Source organism: Salvelinus sp. IW2-2015, unplaced genomic scaffold (genome assembly GCF_002910315.2).
Source record: "Salvelinus sp. IW2-2015 unplaced genomic scaffold, ASM291031v2 Un_scaffold915, whole genome shotgun sequence".
Classification (NCBI taxonomy): domain Eukaryota; kingdom Metazoa; phylum Chordata; class Actinopteri; order Salmoniformes; family Salmonidae; genus Salvelinus; species Salvelinus sp. IW2-2015.
In genome coordinates, this window is record NW_019942645.1 from 220,183 (window position 1) to 238,753 (window position 18,571).

The window sequence follows — 18,571 nt, forward strand, 5'->3', positions numbered from 1 at the left end:
AGTCCCACTCTACAGTGTATATGACAGTAATCATCCTAAACCTCTCAAACGCAATATCTACAGATTAATGCGTAAACTGCAGCCAAATAAATGATTGAGACCTAAGCGGAACCAATGAGGTGCCTCTAACACGGCTCATAAACGAGCACGATTGACTGGTAGAGCCGCCCTCCTCACAATAAGACATGTGTGATCTGCTAGCCCCCCCCCCCCCACTGAATACACACCAGTCTGGCAGGGAAGATAAGTGTGATCCTCATACAGCCGCACATTCGCCAGTCAACCCCCCCCCCCCCCCCTTGCTCTGTAGACTTTTGCGTCTAACCCTCCCCTGATTTATGCTTTAATGAAGGTTGGTAATATCAGGCATCGTGTCAGGCACAGTGTGCTCCTGAATTGGCACTTGCCCCTCTACCTGGATCCCAGATCCCTCCTAATGGTTCTACCCCTGTGGTCAATGTACACATTGTTCCAACTCACGTTCGGGTAAAGAATACAAGATTTAAAATGATAAGTAAATTATAGTACAAACACATGCTCAAATGCCCATGTAGGCATGTGTACATTGTTGGGAAAAAACACTCGCTCAAATTAATAACAGCTGAACACCAATGGCATTTGCACCCCAAATCTGGACTATGAATTACAACGGCATTATGTGAAATTTGAATGTTTCTCTTCTCCAGAGTGTGGCTTTGTTTACTATGTGAACTAGCTACCTAGTAGTAGCTTCTTGACTTCATAAATCTATGTTTAGGAAATTGTTAGAGGCTCGACTGCTTAGATGGCTAATCATTCAGATCCTGTCTTTTTGTTGTAATACTTTTAAAAATATAATATTATGCATAGCCAGAAGAGGAGTTTAAGCTGGGTTTCTGTTTAAGCTGGATTGGTGTTAAAAAAAATAAAAAAAAATAAAAAAAGCTTTAAATAATGATTATTCAAGTGGAATGTTTGCGTAGGAATCTTGCATAATGATCATACTTTTATTTTGACTTTTTATTTTAACTTTTATTTAACTAGGGAAGTCAGTTAAGAACACATTCTTATTTTCAATGACGGCCTAGGAACAGTGGGTTAACTGCCTTGTTCAGGGCAGAACTATATATATATAGTATATATATATATTATATATATATATATAGAGCTATATATATATATATATATTATATATATATATTATATATATATATGATACATGACCGGATCACATACAACATGAGGAAGAGCCTGAATCTAGACGTGGACGGCTGCATCCTTCTGCCTGGTGAGAAGAGGAGTCTGCAGGAGTGTGGCTTCAACGTCACAGCCAAGACCTTCTTCATCATCCACGGCTGGACGGTAAACAGAAGCACACACACTCTTTATCCCCATATTCCACCTTGCTGTCACCGGTTGCTTTAGTGAGCCTTTGCTGTGTGTTTAGGCAGAGGGTCGCTCTTCAAAGGGTTGTGTGTGTAAGTTTGAGGCTCACCGACTTGCTCTCTCCTATACAGACGAGTGGGATGTTTGAGAGTTGGATGCAGAAGCTGGTGTCTGCCATGATGCAGCGAGAACCGGAGGCCAACGTGGTCATCGTTGATTGGCTTCCCATGGCCCACCAGCTCTACCCCGATGCGGTCAACCACACCCACCAAGTTGGCCTCAGTGTCGCCACCACCATCAACTGGCTCCAGGTATGTGTGTGTGATTTGATTGTTCAGCGGTCTATTACGTTGCAGTATCAGTGAGGGCTGTTGAATACATTGATCTTTAAGCTTACATGTACTGACTGTTCATAAACACATCACCCCTTTATAGTGTCCTTTCTCTCAGGGACATTTATCTAAATGATTGATGTGGGACAGGGCCTCGTTTTCCAGTTGCGATATAACTTTAGCGTTACGATCGTAGCGGTTGCGTCGTTATTTAAGAGCCGACTTAAACTTTTTTTTTTTTTTACAAAAAAAGTGTTTACCAAACGTTCACGTAGAGTTCGTTAAGTGCATCGTTAGACCATGTGTCTACCGATGGGATCGAAAGAATAGCAACGCTGCTCTCGGATCAGCCTTCTCCACTCAAATCTTACCTTAACATTATAATTATTCCACTACTACTGACAATGGATCAGCTCCTAGAGGGATTACTTCCTATGGCTGCAAATATTGAGGCGGCTTATGATGCTTACATAATAATAATAATAATAATAATAATAATAATAATAATACACTAAATTTGACTGGGCACCTTGGTACACATTAAACGTCTTGAGGCTAACATGAGACCGTAGCCTAGTGGCTACTTAATGCAGTCATCTCGGTTTTTATTTGAAAGCCAAATTTTATCTTTCACTTGTTTTTGTAACTATTTGTCACAAGAATTTCCAATCCCAATGATAATAACAATCAATCAATAGCTCTGACCAATTCCTGAGGTTTGTAAGACCATGGGTATAATAATAATTAGTCAGACTCAGCTTATACAAAAGGTTAGTACAGTTTATTCAGAGAACGTTCTAAAGTCAAGAATACAAAACAATTAATTTTATACTGACTTCTCACGCACACACACACACACACAACCATACAAGAATACATGGACACAACCATACGCACACACATACACTACCCAGACGACAGAGATCAGTGACCTTGTCCTTGACACGTACTCCCCGTTCTCTCCCAAATCTCTAGTCAGGTCGGCACCAAGCTCAGACAGTCTGTGTTTATAATACCATAAAGATAGATTGTTTTACCCTCATTCTGACTAGACTACACATTTATTGATTATGATTTTATACATTCTAGTCAATTCCATACAATTATGTTTCAGGGCGGAATATTCTAATCATTCAATTAACAYATAATTCTCAACTATCACAATTGCAAATCATTTGGGAACTTGATATTTTTTCAAGTTAATCTTTTATTTAACTAGGCAAGTCAGTTAAGAACACATTCTTATTTTCAATGACGGCCTAGGAACAGTGGGTAAACTGCCTTGTTCAGGGACAGAACAACAGATTTTTACCTTATCAGCTCGGGGATTTGATCTTGCCAACACACAGTCCAACACTCTAACCACTAGGCTACCTGCCACCCGACTTGTCAACTTCGTTCTGACGTTATCGGCGGTCAGTCGGATAGATGCCTAGCCTAAAAATCTCGATTCTGTGTTTAGCGGAGATCTTCTGTGAATAAAAGGACGTGAAAGAACCCCCCCCCCAAAAAAAAGATCTAATGATATACTTTGGCTGCTCTACGAGTGGTCTTGATCAAAAGCTCTGGGGAAACAGAATGGTGTTTATTAAAGATGGTTCTAATGATACTCTCAATACTAGGAAGGCTCTGGGGAAATGAGGCCCAGGACCGTCAAGTAGTTTAGTGAGTTAGCTCCAGTGTGCTAGAGAGGACAGCTGAGTTTCCCAATACCCTTCCAGTCCAGCCAGCTGACTACAGTAATGGTGATGTGCAGGATTGACTGGCTGGGAACTGTTCCCTCCGGAACAGAACAGCTGGCAATGTTTTCAGGTGTTGTTGGGAAATCCTGGTATGCTGTGAATTCTAATGAGGGAGTTGTGGGTATTTTCCATTTGGTTGTACGGGAACTCGCCAGATGCTCTTGGGGAAGAGTTGTCCTCTGTRTAGTTTGCAATGGGTCTCGTTCTCATCACGAGTCAACTGCTGTGTGACCTAGTGTGTCTCTCCATTTTGACTTCCACTAAGAGCAGAGACTGGGTGTGGTTCCAATCCACCGTACCGCTTTCCTTTCTACCTATCTGTTCAGATGGCTGAGAGGGAAAAGGAGGTTATTTAACAGTATTGGGATGCATTCTATGTCTCATTCAGGCCAGGCTCTCAGGCTCTGTCCCCTTAACAGGCCAGGACACCGCTGACACACAAGCCCAGGGTTCAGGCTGTGGGTAACAGGGTAGACTGCCTTCAGAGARGAGCAGAAGGTGGAAGTGCTTTTACATGGAAGGGAGAGCGTGAACGTATTCTGATGACTCATTATCTCCACTGGGATTTGCTGGTGCCCAGGGAACGACTGACTGCTATTGGCTGAGGGCCTGTGTGTGTGTGGCAGCAGCTGATGTCGGTTGTCATGTATCCGATAGGAGGAACAGCAGCTGCCCCTGCAGAATGTGCACCTGATTGGCTACAGCTTGGGGGCCCATGTGGCAGGCTACGCRGGAACGTCTGTGCGAGGGACTATTGGCAGAATCACGGGTAAGTTGTGGGAGGTTCATGACCTCATTCACTGTTGCTCCTCATGACTCTGAACAGGCAACAGTCAGCCTTTGGAATGGTGCCAATCCCCTTTTTTTAAATCAAACTCCATATAGTCAAGTATGAAACCAGTACCACCGTAGCATCGACATGTCTTCATGGAGTGAATGCTGTGGCTGTAGTCACGGTGTATTGACTGCTAAGCTGTGGCTGTATGCCTAATAGACCTTAGACACACCTGTCTTGTCCACCAAATGAGACGTTCCTGTTTCTCCAATCTCTCCTATAGGTCTAGATCCGGCAGGGCCCATGTTTGAGGGGGTGGGAGATGATAAGCGCCTCTCATCGGGCGACGCCGACTTTGTGGACATCCTGCATACGTACACGCGCGAGGCACTGGGTATAAGCATTGGGATCCAGCAGCCCATTGGCGACATTGACATCTACCCCAACGGTGGAGACGTGCAGCCCGGCTGCTCCCTGAGGGAGATGRTTACCAGTGCAGCTGGAGGAAGTGAGTACCACACACAGGAAGAAGTCACTGAGGGTGTGCCCCCACCCACAAGTCTAAAAGCATTGGATTGGTGTAGGCATAGGCTAGAGGGAGTTTCCATACACCAGTCACTTCCTTTCAAATCCATGAAGGGAAGTGAACAAGTGCTCACTTTGGTTGGAAGGAGAGATTGTTGGAACGCACCACTAAACGCAGTGCTGTACCAAGTCTAACTGACTGGTATTTTCTGCTGRTGTTCCTTTGGCTAGATGGGAGTTGGCTGTTGTCTGTTGGTTGTTGGCTGCTTGTCATGTGATTGGGTAGCTGTTCCTCCTGTTGCTTATCAGTGCTGTACAACTCRTTSCTCCTCAGGCTTCATGGATGTGATMAAGTGTGAACACGAGCGGGCTGTGCTCCTGTTCGTGGACTCGCTGATGAACAACGAGTACYTGAGCCTTGCCTACCAGTGCACCGACCCCGAACGCTTCAAGAAGGGCATCTGTCTGAGCTGCCGRAAGAATCGCTGCAATAACATGGGTTACAACGCCAAGAAGATGAGGAAGAGGAGCAACTGCAAGATGTACCTGAAGACCCGTGCTGCCACACCCTTCGGAGGTGAGCTGGGGATTATTTTWYTTTGTGTGTMTGMGMGMYRYMYMMGKCATGGGGCAAAGAAATGTGCCGTTTTATAATTCACATTTTGCCATGTTCCCTCATCCGCATGGCTAGGTTTCCATCCGACAGATTTTCATGCAAATATTCTTAAATTTTTTTTGGGGGGGAACGATGTGTATTTTCCCACCAGAGAAGTGTTTTTCCATTAAATTGACTTGTTGTAAATAAAAGGCAGTGAGTGACGACATGGTGCACATACCTTGACCTTCTGCGGTTAATTTCCCATGTACCAAATAGTGTACCATGTCCCGACCCATTTTCAACTCTGCTGATGGGTATTCTCACGTGTGATATAAATAAAATGATTTGTCACATGCGCTGAATACAACAGGTGTAAACATAACTGTGAAGTGCTTGCAGTTTCTAAGAAAAATAAYAGTGAAGGAAATATTTAATGAATAAACTAAAGTAAAATAGTTTTGGTAGCCATTTTAATTATCTGTTCAGCAGTCTTATGGCTTGGGGGGTAAAAGCTGTTAAGGAGCCTTTTGGACCTAGACTTTGCTCCGGTACCACTTTCTGTGCGGCAGCAGAGAGAACAGTCTATGATTAGGGTGGCTGGAGTCGTTACATTTTTAGYGTTTTCATCTGATACCGCCTAGTATAGAGATCCTGGATGGCAGGAAGCTTGGACTTAGTGATGTACRGGGCTGTACGCACTYCCCTCTGTAGCASCTTGCGGTCGGTAGCCGAGCAGTTTCCATACCAGGTGGTGTTATAACCAGTCAGGATGCTCTCGATGGTGCAGCTGTYGAACCTTTTGAGGCTCTGAGGAGCCATGCTAAGTCTTTTCAGTCTTCTGTGGGGGAAGAGACGTTGTCATGCCCTCTTCACGGCTGGGTGAACAGGGAGTACAGGAGGGGACTAGGCACACACCCCGTGTTGAGGTTCAGTGTGGCGGATGTGTTGTTACCTACCCTTACCACCTGGGGGCGGCCCATCAAGAAGTTCAGGATCCTGTTGCAGAGGGAAGTGTTTAATCCCAGGGTCCATAGCTTTGCGATGAGCTATGTGGGCACCAAGGGAATTAAAAAAATATATATATTTTTTTTAAATGCTTTAACTAGGCAGGTCACTTAAGAACATTCTTATTTACAACGACTGCCTACACTATGGTGTTGAACACTGAGCTGTAGTCAATGAACAGCATTCTCAAGTAGTTGTTCCTTTTGTCCAGGTGTGAAAGGGCAGTGTGGAGTGCAATAGAGATTGCGTCATCTGTGGCGCTGTTGGTGCGGTATGTGAATTGGAGTTGGTCTGTTCCCAAACTTTCTATAGTCCCGTACCCCTTCAAAACAGTCAACCACCAGCTGCGTACCCCCTCTATCACCAGGGTCAGCGCACTCTCAAATGTTGTTTTTTGCCATTGAATGCCTGCCACACACACTATACAATACATTTATTAAATGTAAGACTGAGTGAGGTTTTTTTCACAACCCGGCTCATGGTAAGTGACAGAGCTCTTTATAGGACCAGGACACAAATAATAATCAGTCGTTTTGCTCATTATTTTGCCATCTTCCATATAAAACCTTATTTGTTCATAAAAAATTGTGAGTAACTCCCCACAGGTTAATGAGACGGTGTACTTGAAGGGATACCCGTAACTCTGCAATGTTGTATTTAGTTTTCATGCTAGTGAGGGTTGAGAATCCACACTCAGATAMGTACGTGGTTACAAAGGGCATCAGTGTCTTAATTTGCCAAGGCAAGAAACTCTGAGAGCAGCCATATCCAGAAATCTGGCAGTAGCTTCTGATTTTTAAATTKAATTTTCACAGAACCGCTTGTTGCAATTTCAATGATGCTCTTGTTCAGATGGTGGTAAATGGACTGGCGGCAGGGCATGAAAGGGATACCGAATCCAGTTTGTTTTGGGGAAAGTAATTGGSCACCCACCTCACTCAGGTGCTTCGCTATATCACATTTGACATTGTCCGTAAYCTTGAGTTAATTTGCACGCAAATCATACATACAATGATGGAAAGACCTGTTGTCCTTTTTAATGCAGACAGAAGAGCTCCAACTTCTTAGCCTCAATTTTGTACCACACATTGAATAGGATTACAGGGACTCTCTGCAACTATAGATTCAGATCATTCAGGCGAGGGAAAAAACATCACCCAGACAGGCCAGTAGTGTGAGAAACTTGTCATCATGCAAGCGGTCAGACAAGTGAATTGGAGTCAGTAAAAACTTTAAGCTCGTCTCTCAATTAAAAAAATGTGTCAATACTTTGCCCCGTGATAACCAGCGCACTTCTGTATATTGTAAACGCGTTACATGGTCGCTGCCCATATCATTGCATTATGCAGAAAATACACGAGTTCAGGGGCCTTGCTTTAATAAAGTTAACCATTTTCACTAGTGTCAAACGTCTTTCAAGCTGTCAGAGCCTCTCGYTGGATGCTGCAGTGTACCCAAGTGGCGTCGGGAGCAACTGCTTGCACGTTACTACTCCACTATGTCTCCCTGTCATGGCTTTTGCGCCATCAGTACAGATACCAACACATCTTGACCACAAGTCCATTTGCTGTCACAAAGCTGTCCAGTACTTTAAAAATATCCTCATGTTGTCCTGGTTTCCAGTGGTTTGCCGGAGAGGATGTCTTCCTTAATTGACCCCCCCCCATAAACGTAACGGACATGTACCAMGCCCGCCACGTCTGACTCATCCAGCTGTAACGCATATAATTCACTGGCTTGTATGCTAAGCAGTAATTGTTTTAAAACGTCTCCTGCCATGTCACTGATGCGTCGTGAAACAACAGTGTTTGAAGAAATTGTCTGTAGTTTTTTTTGGCCTTTCCCCCCCCAGCATTGTCCCAGCCATATCTGTGGTAGCAGGAAGAATTAAGTCCTCCACAATAGTATGGGGCTTGCCTGTCCTAGCCACTCGGTAGCTCACCATATAAGACACTTCTAGCCCCTTCTTACTAATGGTATCTGTTGCTTTTATACATGTCTTACTACTCGAAATGTCGTCTTCATTCTCGCTGAAATCTCCTGTGCCTAATTTTATTGGACTCTATCAGGGACAGGTGGAAAATGTCAGTGAAGAACCTTGCAAGTAGGTCAGCGCATGCGCTGAGTAAAAGTCCTGGTAATCCGTCTGGCCCTGCGGCTTTGAATGTTGACCTGGTTTAAAAGTCTTACTCGCATCGGCTACCAAGAGTGTGATCCCAGTCGTCCGGAACGGCTGGTGCTCTCATGCGTGTTGCTTGCATGCATAAAGTAATTTAGCTCGTCTGGTAGACTTGTGTCCCTGGGCTGCTCGTGGCTGGGCTTCTTTGTAGTCTGTAATAGTTTGCAAGCCCTGCCATATCTTAGCATCAGAGCCGGTGTAGTAGGATTGAATCTTAGTCCTGTATTGACACTGCCTGTTTGCCTTCCGACGAGCCATCATAGCGGGATTTCTCATAAGCTTCCGGTTTAGAGTCCTGCTCCTTGAAAGTGGCAGCTCTACCCTTTAGCTCAGTGTGGATGTTTATATAAATAAAAGATTCCAGAAATGTTCCTTTCGCACAAGTTATTGCTCTCCAATTTTGGTCACAAATTTGTTTTGATCCCTGTTACTGAAATTTTTCTGGGGACAATAAAAGCCCACTTTAAAATGTGCAGTTTTGTCACAACACAATGCCACAGATGTCTCTAGTTTTGCCGAAGTGTGCAAATTTCCATGCCGACTGCAGGCATGTTCACGAGAGTTGTTGCTAGATTATTTAATGTTAGTTTCTCTACCATAAGCTGCCTCCAAGGTCGTTTTAGAGAATTTGGCAGTACGTCCAACCGACCTCAAAACCGCAGACCACGCCCAGGACCTCCACATCTGCTTTCTTCACCTGCGGGATCATCTGAGACTAGCCACCCGGACTGCTGATGACTGAATAATTTCTTCACAAACGGTCTCGGGGAAACTCATCTGCGTGCTCGTCGTCCTCACCAGGGTCTTGACCAGACTACAGTTTGCCGTTGTAACTGACTTCAGTGGGCAAATGCTCACTTTTGATGGCCACTGGCATGCTCAAGTGTGCTCTTTGTGGATGAATCCCGGTTTCAACTGTACCAGGCAGACCATGTACGTGTGGGCAAGCGGTTTGCTGATGTCAATATTGTGATCAGAGTGCCTCATAGTGTGGTAATGGGCAGGCATAAGTTAGGTGAGACAATTGCATTTTCAATGTTAATTCTGAATGCACAGAGATACCGTGACAAGATCCTGAGGCCCATTGTCGTGCCAGTCATCTGCCGCCATCACCTCATGTTTCAGCATGATAATGCAACGGCCCCATGTCACAAGGATCTGCACACAATTCCTGGAAGCTGAAAATGTCCCAGTTCTTCCATGGCCTGCATACTCACCAGACAGGTCACCCATTGAGCATGTTTGGGATGCTCTGGATCGACGTGTAGGACCACGTGTTCCCGTCCCTGCCAATATCCAGCAACTTCGCACAGCCATTGAGGAGTGGGACAACATTCCACAGGCTACAATCAGCCTGATCAACTCTATCTGAAGGAGATGTCGAATGGCGATCACACCAGATACTGACTGGTTTTCTGATCCACGCCCCTTACTTTTTTTTTAAGGTGTGTGTGTGACCAACCGACGCATATCTGTATTCCCAGTCAAGTGAAATCCATAAATTAGGGCTTAATGAATATTATTCCAGTTGACTGATCTCCTTTTTATATGAACTCTAATTCAGTAAAATCTTTGAAATWGTTGCACTTATATTTTTGATCAATGTTTCTATGCAAAAAAAATTCAATAGAAAAACAAGWAATGCAGCGAGTTTGCTGTCATTCCAGCTTCAGTTTGAAGTGATTGTGTTGGCTAGCTCCTCTGAATAGTAACCTGGCTAGGAAGRAAATGCTCTAATGCCTGGTGAATTTGTCCATTAAGCTCCTTGTTATAGAAAACAGCTTAAACAAACAAATGTCGKTACTTTTCTGTTATTCTGGCTGCACTGTTTGACGTTACAGTTAGCAGATGTTTTCTAGCTAGCAAGCGAGGGATAAGAATGTTGCCAGCCATCATTGCAACGGAATATTTAGACCGAACGCCTGGGRGGCGTCCATAGATTTATAACAAGACCTAACTTGTCTCTGGCAAGTGAACGAACAGGTGGCTAGGGTAGCAACCCTAGATTTGGTTCAGGACTATCTTGTGGAAGGATGAAATGGTATAAATACATGCATAATAAAAAATAAATGAAAATATCAGTCATTTTAATATGTTAACCTGTTGCATAAAAGTGATGCCTTGTGAACATGTGTTTGGGGGATATATTACCACAGTTTCTCTACTTCGTCTTGGGCTTAACACTTGTGCCAATATCCTCCAGACACCGGCTTCTCGGGCATTATCACTTAAATATAACACACCTTATCAGTACTTGACCAGTAGCCAAGCGATTATCTCCGAACCTGTTTTTTTTTATGACCCAGTCACACCTTGCAGTCATAAAGCTACTGTATGGCTCCTGTTTATGCCCCTGCCCTGTGATATCTATTTTGCCTTGTGCGTTTGTCCCTCCTAGGCATCCATTATCAGATGAAGATGCACGTGTTCAACAGAAAGCAGGCTGACGATGCTGACCCAACCTTCCACGTCAAGCTGTATGGAGCTCACAATGACACCGATGACCTGCATGTAGACTTGTGAGTACTGCTGCACTCTACTCTTCTCTACTCAGTGGCAGGTAGCCTAGCGGTTTGGGCCTGATTTAGACTTAGGAAATGTACGCCTTTCCTACGCACTTAGTAGCTGGTATTCAGACTTGCCTTATGCAGATTTGTAAATAAGCTTTCCTTGTCCGCACGGAATACATTTAATTCAACCTCTGGAAACCCTTCCACTTGCTGGCAAACAGATGTTCTATGGGTTGTCATTCAATAGGGTTTTCAGTAAATTTTTCTAATGCCAGCCCTTTAAATACGGTGTACTTAAAAAAAGAAATTATTCAATTTGCTGACACTCACTAGAATGCATGGACATATTTGTCTGTTTCAGCTCCAACTCAATAGTAGCTKGTTTTTAGGTTAGGAACGTATGAATCATAAAAAATAATAAAAACTTTACGCACCAAAATGGTGGTTTTGAGTTGTCCTAAAAATTGTCATGTTCAATCTATGACATATTGGAAGATGAGCAGTGTACAATAGGGATTGACCGGTAATAATCCTCAGTGATCATGGAASTGTTTTGATGGCGGTCCTGTTGTCGTGAACCGTGCTACAAGTTTAAACTGCTAGGTAAACTCTTCATTCCGTAATGATTCAAATAGGTTACATCTCCCAAATTATGATGCGTTAGCCTAATATGATCCACTAATGCTAGTGGCCCTCAGGAACAACTACACCAACGTGACAGACGAAAGGTGACTGGAATTTTGTGGGCTTCAAATTGAAGGAAAAGAACGTGACAGTTATACTTGTATGTGGGTATTACTTACGGTGGCTAACGTTTAACACGATTCAACTCTGCAGGTTTTATAGAAGCCTAGTTTTGAGTCTCRAAACTTCACCCGCGCAAATTCAGAATAACGGCACAGCTATTTATAYCCCAATTCACGCCYTGTTGAGGAGATTTTCAGTTTGCTTCCAAATGACRGGTTTCACATTCGTCTCCAGTTATCATAAGGAAAATAATCTWAAACAATTGCTATGTGTATTTCCACCAGTGGAGGCMGCTGAGGGGAGGACGGCTCATAATAATGGCTGGAACGGAGCGGATGGAACGGCATGAAGCCATGTTTTGACTGCATTTGATACTATTCCGCTCTAGCTGTTACCACGAGCCCATCATCCCCGATTTTTTTTCAAGTTACCCGTCAACCTCTTGTGACTCACAATCCCCTTCTCCAAATGGATGACTCATTTACCTTTATCAATGTATAAATTACAGTGCATGTAGATTTATATTTACAAAGGGGGGTTAAGTGATGCAGAATACAGCATTGACACCGCCACACCCCTTTAATTTCTTTGCTCTCCACCACACGAATAGTGATGATAGTAGTACTATAATTATATTCTGCTGCTTAAGGTAAAGGTTAGAACTCATAGATAGAAGTATAACAAGGGAATTACCTTATTTTTTTTACGTACGCTTAACTCTGGTCGGAATTCACCCACTTCGAGCTTTTGGGCCAGTAACCAAAAGGTCGCTAGTTCGAATACCTGAGCCGACAAGGAGAAATGGCGCAAGACCACCGAAAGACACTTAACCCAAGTTGCTCCAGGGTCGCTGTTGATAGTGGCTGATCTTGGCCGTGACCCTTTGGGATATAAAAAAAAAAACACTTTCCAATTCACACATGTCTATAAAACACACTTATATGTGTGCAAATATAAAATGGTGCAAAATATGAAATGGTGCAAATATAAACACTTACTACTGTACTCATGTATACAGAAACTGTAAACACTTGAGTTGTCTAGTGTAATGGCAATTAGTGAATACATTTATTTTTTTAACTATCTAATGACCTGTGACTGACCGTTTTTGTGTCTCTCTCCCCCCTCCAGTCCAAACAAAGTGGGTCTGAACCTGACCAACACCTTCCTGGTCTTCACCGAGGACGACATCGGGGATCTGCTGAAGATCCGTCTGAGCTGGGAGGGGGCGTCCGAGTCGCTAGGGTCRCTCTGGAAGAACATGAAGAAGTCTTTCTGGTCCTGGAACAGCAACGGCCCGCCCAGCAACCAGGTGCTGGAGGTCCGCAGGATCCGTGTCAAGTGTGGAGAAACGCAGAAGAAGTAAGTTGGGAGGCAGAAAGCGATGGCCATTTTTTTTRRCCCCCCCCACATAACATTCAATGAGTGGTTGGTTCCATAGAATGGAAAAGGAGTTCAGAATTGGGATTTCAATTCTAGTAATTGTATTTCTATGGTTGGTTCTCCAAGCAGAGTCGGCTGTCTTTGATTTGATAATCCTCTCACTCAAACAGCCTTTGTTTATAAATCAGGAAATGGAGTCATTTAGTCATGAATCAACTGCATCTTGCCGTTAAACATTCAGTTTTTATATTTTCACTTTATGAACTGGGATTTGGTTGTTTTTAGCATATTTTTATCTGCTGCTCMATGTTGTGCTGTCGGTTCCTTGTTTCACTTATTGGTTTGTGCTTGTGTAGGTTCACATTCTGTGCCCAGGACCCCTCGGTGACTGAGATCTCTCCAGGACAGGTTATCACTTACGTCAAGTGTCGTGATGGCTGGGAGGTCAAACCCAGTAAAAAAAGGTACAGCTCAGCCCATTCACTTAGTGTTGCGTTCCCTAACGGTGTCTTATTCTTAGATACAGAATTGTATTATTTTAAACCATTAGGTCCTGAGAGGACTGGATACATGTCTAGTCAATCCAGTATATTGACCCGGTCCTCTTGCTTTGACAGGTTGCATAACTTATAAGGATTCAGCACTTCAATCAATCAACGCACCAATGGCATGGGACCGAAAGGCGGAAGGAATGTCGGTAAGGACCGCCTTTTCTTCATCTGAGCACTTTGATTGGAGGAGTGATGAGCCCACGGTGGGAGGACCTTGGACTTGGGATGCGCCTGGATGTTTACTGGTGGTCACATGACTCTGGGCTCTGGCCAATGGGACGGCGGGAGGCTTCACGTGCGCTGTCTGTCAGAACATGAGAATTCCCGGAGTGTTTCTTTTGTACGGACGGACTGTTCAACTCGGAAAATAAGCGGTTGTGTTATCCATCGGACATTTCCCCCCCCCCAACAAACCTAGTCTCTTTACTGTATATTTGTATACATTTTCTGAAAATGGAAGCACTGCAAGACCATGGTTATTTATCAATCCCAACCACATCCTGTACTGAAGCACATAGTTACGTTTGAATCATTTCCTCTGAGATGCAGTGTTTTGTGTGGTTGAGTGACTTATCTTTTGCATGTGTGAATGTGTTTGCATGCATGTAGTGTATGTGTGGCGTGACCAAGGGTATGAGCGTGCCTATTGGCTAGAGCGAGTTTAATGTGACTACACTGTAAAACTGAAGGACGTGACTGGGCTACATGCACTTGATCTTTCACTGTTTTTTCCCAGGTTTTCCTGAAATCTCGGTTGGACGATTGCGGATTTTAGTTCCTTCGGTGTCCGSTAATCTTCCAACTGGGATTTGGGGAAAAACCCGGGAATTTGAGGGAAATTTAACAGAATTTTGCTACCCTACTTCTGTGTAACGTGTTACTATTGTAATTTCGATGTACCACGTCTGTGGCTGTGTTTATGTATATAATGTAAATGGTTTTTTGAAAAAAAAAAAATCACTTTGTAATTATTTTTTGTGTGTTTTTTTCTTTCGGTTGGATGACCAAGGTGCATGACCTAAAAGGCTGTTCCTTTTGGCTCATCCTCAAAGTATAGAATAGTTTAAATTACTGCAGAAGTTTCATGTTTTAATCTCCGGTTTTACTTACAGATTAGGTTACTACTTTAAGTATGACACTTATGTTGCACTAACTTATGCCCCAAAAAATCTGATCATTCCCAGATGTTCAGTGAGCTCGATGCTGAAAAGACACGTTTTCAACCCAAGTCGTTTCAACATCGTTTGCGCCTATGTACTGTTACGTTTTATGTACTGCCTTCCAGAGGCCTAGAACTACTGTTGCCACGGTTTCAGATTCCTTGGCTTGTCTGGGTCAGCGGTGCTACTTTCTTAGTTGTGTTACAGTGCCGGGGAGTTTGGCCTCATTTTGACAGTGGAAATTCACCAATGCAACTCTAGCTGTAGTCTACGTAGCCCATGGTGTGATGCTGGGATTAATCTTACGGAATCTAGTAAACATTCCAAAAATTGTTTTTGGGGGGTTATGACCCACCTCTGACAAGTCCCTGTTGGTTCTACTGTTAGAGTAGACCACTCCTGTATAGCGCTTTCCCTGTTGGTACACATGGCACAGCTAGAGTAGGACACTACTCTTCCCAAATTCCTCTTCCTTGCCTCCTCTCCCCTCCACCTTCTCTAAKCGCATTGGAGAAGAAGTTCCAAGGGGAGGGAAGCTTGGCTCTTCCTCCTCAAACTGCATTGGAGAAGAAGTTCCAAGGGGAGGGAAGCTTGGCTCTTCCTCCTCAAACTGCATTGGAGAAGAAGTTCCAAGGGGAGGGAAGCTTGGCTCTTCTCCAATGCAGTTTGAGGAGGTAGAGAGGAACGACTGAAATGCCTTCTGTCTAGCCAGCTAGTTAATCGGCACACCGATTCAGCTTATACTTTCTCTCTGATGTGCTTCCAAAATCTCACAGGTGACGTTCCAAGGCACTGGAATTCTTGGGAAAACCTCAAAAGGAAGAAGAAAATGAACCCCAGATTAATTGTATTTATGATGCACTTTCCCAGAATGCTCCATTACCTTTTACAGTATGTGTGGTGATACTTAGCTCGCCTAATCCACCAGTAAACTTCTGTCACACGGTTTCAATACTTTATATGGGGGGGGGGGGAATAGTTTAAAAGAAAAATGTAAACCATAAGATTGCTGTACATATCTCACTAAATTGACAGGTTTCAAATCTTCAACATAGCAAACCAGGTGTGACGATTTCGGCAGCAAATTGCCTTTCATGATGTACGGTACCCATAAAATTAATTGTGACTTCCGACCCTACTGTGCAGCCATATTTCATTGGAAATTGGCCCAATGTTTTTTTAAACCGTAAATTTCTGTGGCTGCAGCATGACAGACTGTTTCAGGCTGCATCTGTTACTACTTATTGGTCTGCACGTCACAATCAAGGAAGTGAAGTGATTCTTGCTCTCTGTGTTCCTGAAAAGGAACTGAAATTAAAACATGGCACAACTCCAACCAGAAAATGGACATTGTGTGGCATTTCTTACTGTAAATAAATACTAATGAATTTGTCTTAGATGGAGAAGTAATTCAATCAGTCAAGTTTCAGATTCATACTGTCAATGTTGGAACATTTCTTTTACAGAAATAGAGATCACCTTTCTCAATTCTAAGGCTTTTTATCTGGTAAATATTTTGGAATGTGAAAACATTTCTAGAATCAATCTGTAATAGAAATTAATCAAAATGATCACTACTGTTCTCCCTTTTAATTGTAACTTTTTCACTATGGTAGTGACATTTAGTGGGTTGGTAGGGAATTTAGGTAAATATTTCAAAAATACAAAGTATGTTTACCTTTTTAAAGTTGGAAGACTTGTGAAAATAAGATACAAATGTAACTATTTTAGTTATYTGCAGTACCAGTGAAAAGTCTGTCTAAATACATTTACTTTTTTCTACATAGTTGATGTCTTCACTATTCTACAATGAAATTACACATGGAATCATGTAATCAAAATATATTTCAGATTCTGCAACGTAGCCACCCTATGCTTTGACGAAAGCTTTACACTCTTGGCYTTCTCTCAACCAGCTTCACCTGGAATGCTTTTCCAACAGTCTTGAAGGAGTTCCTACGTTTCCTTCGCTCTGCGGTCCAACTCATCACAAACCATTTCAAATGGGTTGAGGTTGGGTGACCTGATGCAGCACCATCACTCTCCTTGGTTAAACAGCCCTTACACAGCCTGGAGGTGTGTTGGGTCATTGTCCTGTTGAAAAACAAATGATCGTTCCCACTAATCTCAAACCAGATAGGATGGCGTATCGCTGCAGAATGCTGTGGTAGCCATGCTGGTTAAGTGTGCTTTGAATTCTAAATAATTCAGTGTCACCGGCAAAGCACCATCACACCACCTTCATGGTGGGAACCACACATGCAGAGATCATCTGTTTATGTACTCTGCTTCTCACAAAGACATGGTGGTTGGAACCAAAAATCTCCAATTTGGATTCATCAGACCAAAGGACAGATTTACACCGGTGTAATGTCCATTGCTTGTGTTTCTTGGCCCAAGCAACTCTTCTTATTGGTGTTCTTTTTAGTAGTGGTTTCTTTGCAGCAATTCAACCTTGAAGGCCTGATTCACACAGTCTCCTCTGAACAGTTGATGTCTGTGACTTGAATTCTGTGAAGCATTTATTTAGGCTGCAATTTCTTAGGTGCAGTTATCTCTAATGAACTTATCCTCTGCAGCAGAGGTAAATCTGGCTCTTCTTTTCCTGTGGCGGTCCTCATGAGAGCCAGTTTCATCAGTGCTGTGATGGTTTTTGCAACTGCACTTAAAAACGTTCAAAGTTCTTAATTTTCCGGATTGACTGACCTTCATGTCTTAAAGTAATGACGGACTATTGTTTCTCTTTGCTTATTTGAGCTGTTCTTGCCATAATATGGACTTGGTCTTTTAGCAAAAAGGGTTATCTTCTGTATGCCACCTCTACCTTGTCACAATCATCAAATCAAATCAAGTTTATTTTATATAGCCCTTCGTACATCAGCTAATATCTCGAAGTGCTGTACAGACACCCAGCCTAAAAACCCCAACAGCAAGCATGCAGGTGTAGAAACACGGTGGCTAGGAAAAACTCCTAGAAAGGCCAAAACCTAGAAAAACCTAGAGAGGAACAGCTATGAGGGGTGGCCAGTCCTCTTCTGGCTGTGCTGGGTGGAGATTTATAACAGAACTATGCCAAGATGTTCAAAAATGTTCATAGTGACAAGCCTGGTCAAATAATAATCATGAATAATTTTCAGTTGGCTTTTATAGCCGATCATACAGAGTGAAAATGCAGGTCCGGGAAGGTGGCGGTTCCATAACCGCAGGCAGAACAGTGAAACTGGAATAGCAGCAAGGCAGGTGGACATGGGGAAGCAAGGAGCCGTCACGCCGGCAGCCCCGACGCACGGTCCCAGGGCTCAGGTCCTCCGAGAGAGAGAAAGAGAGAGAGAAGGAGAGAATTAGAGAGAGCCAAGATTTTCAAACATGTTCATAAATGACAAGCATGGGTCAAATAATTATCAGGAATTAAATGTCAGTTGGCTTTTCATAGCCTGATCATTAAGAATTGAAAACAGCAGGTTGGGAACGGTAGGGTCCATAACCGCAGGCAGAAAGCTTGAAACTGGAATAGCAGCAGGGCCAGGCGGACTGGGGACAGCAAGGAGTCATCATGCCCGGTAGTCCTGACGTTATGGTCTATGGGCTCCGGTCCTCCGAGAGAGAGAAAGAAGAGAGAAGGAGAAAATTAGAGAGAGTCAAGATTTTCAAAAATGTTCATAAATGACAAGCATGGTCAAATAATGAATCAGGAATAAA

General features: G+C 43.3%; 1 protein-coding gene across 1 annotated transcript in view; it reads left to right on the forward strand.

The window, feature by feature from the left end:
• Window positions 1-14,011, forward strand: part of lipg (lipase, endothelial) — a 14,961-nt gene extending 950 nt beyond the window's left edge. Inside the window, exons 2-10 of the mRNA XM_070438425.1 lie at window positions 1,198-1,341; window positions 1,497-1,676; window positions 4,097-4,208; window positions 4,498-4,722; window positions 5,074-5,316; window positions 10,920-11,040; window positions 12,910-13,140; window positions 13,518-13,625; window positions 13,779-14,011. Coding sequence (XP_070294526.1) covers window positions 1,219-1,341; window positions 1,497-1,676; window positions 4,097-4,208; window positions 4,498-4,722; window positions 5,074-5,316; window positions 10,920-11,040; window positions 12,910-13,140; window positions 13,518-13,625; window positions 13,779-13,794 — 1,359 coding nt within the window. The 5' untranslated portion in view covers window positions 1,198-1,218 and the 3' untranslated portion in view covers window positions 13,795-14,011. The remainder of the gene's footprint in view (window positions 1-1,197; window positions 1,342-1,496; window positions 1,677-4,096; window positions 4,209-4,497; window positions 4,723-5,073; window positions 5,317-10,919; window positions 11,041-12,909; window positions 13,141-13,517; window positions 13,626-13,778) is intronic.
• Window positions 14,012-18,571: the final 4,560 nt, after the last annotated feature.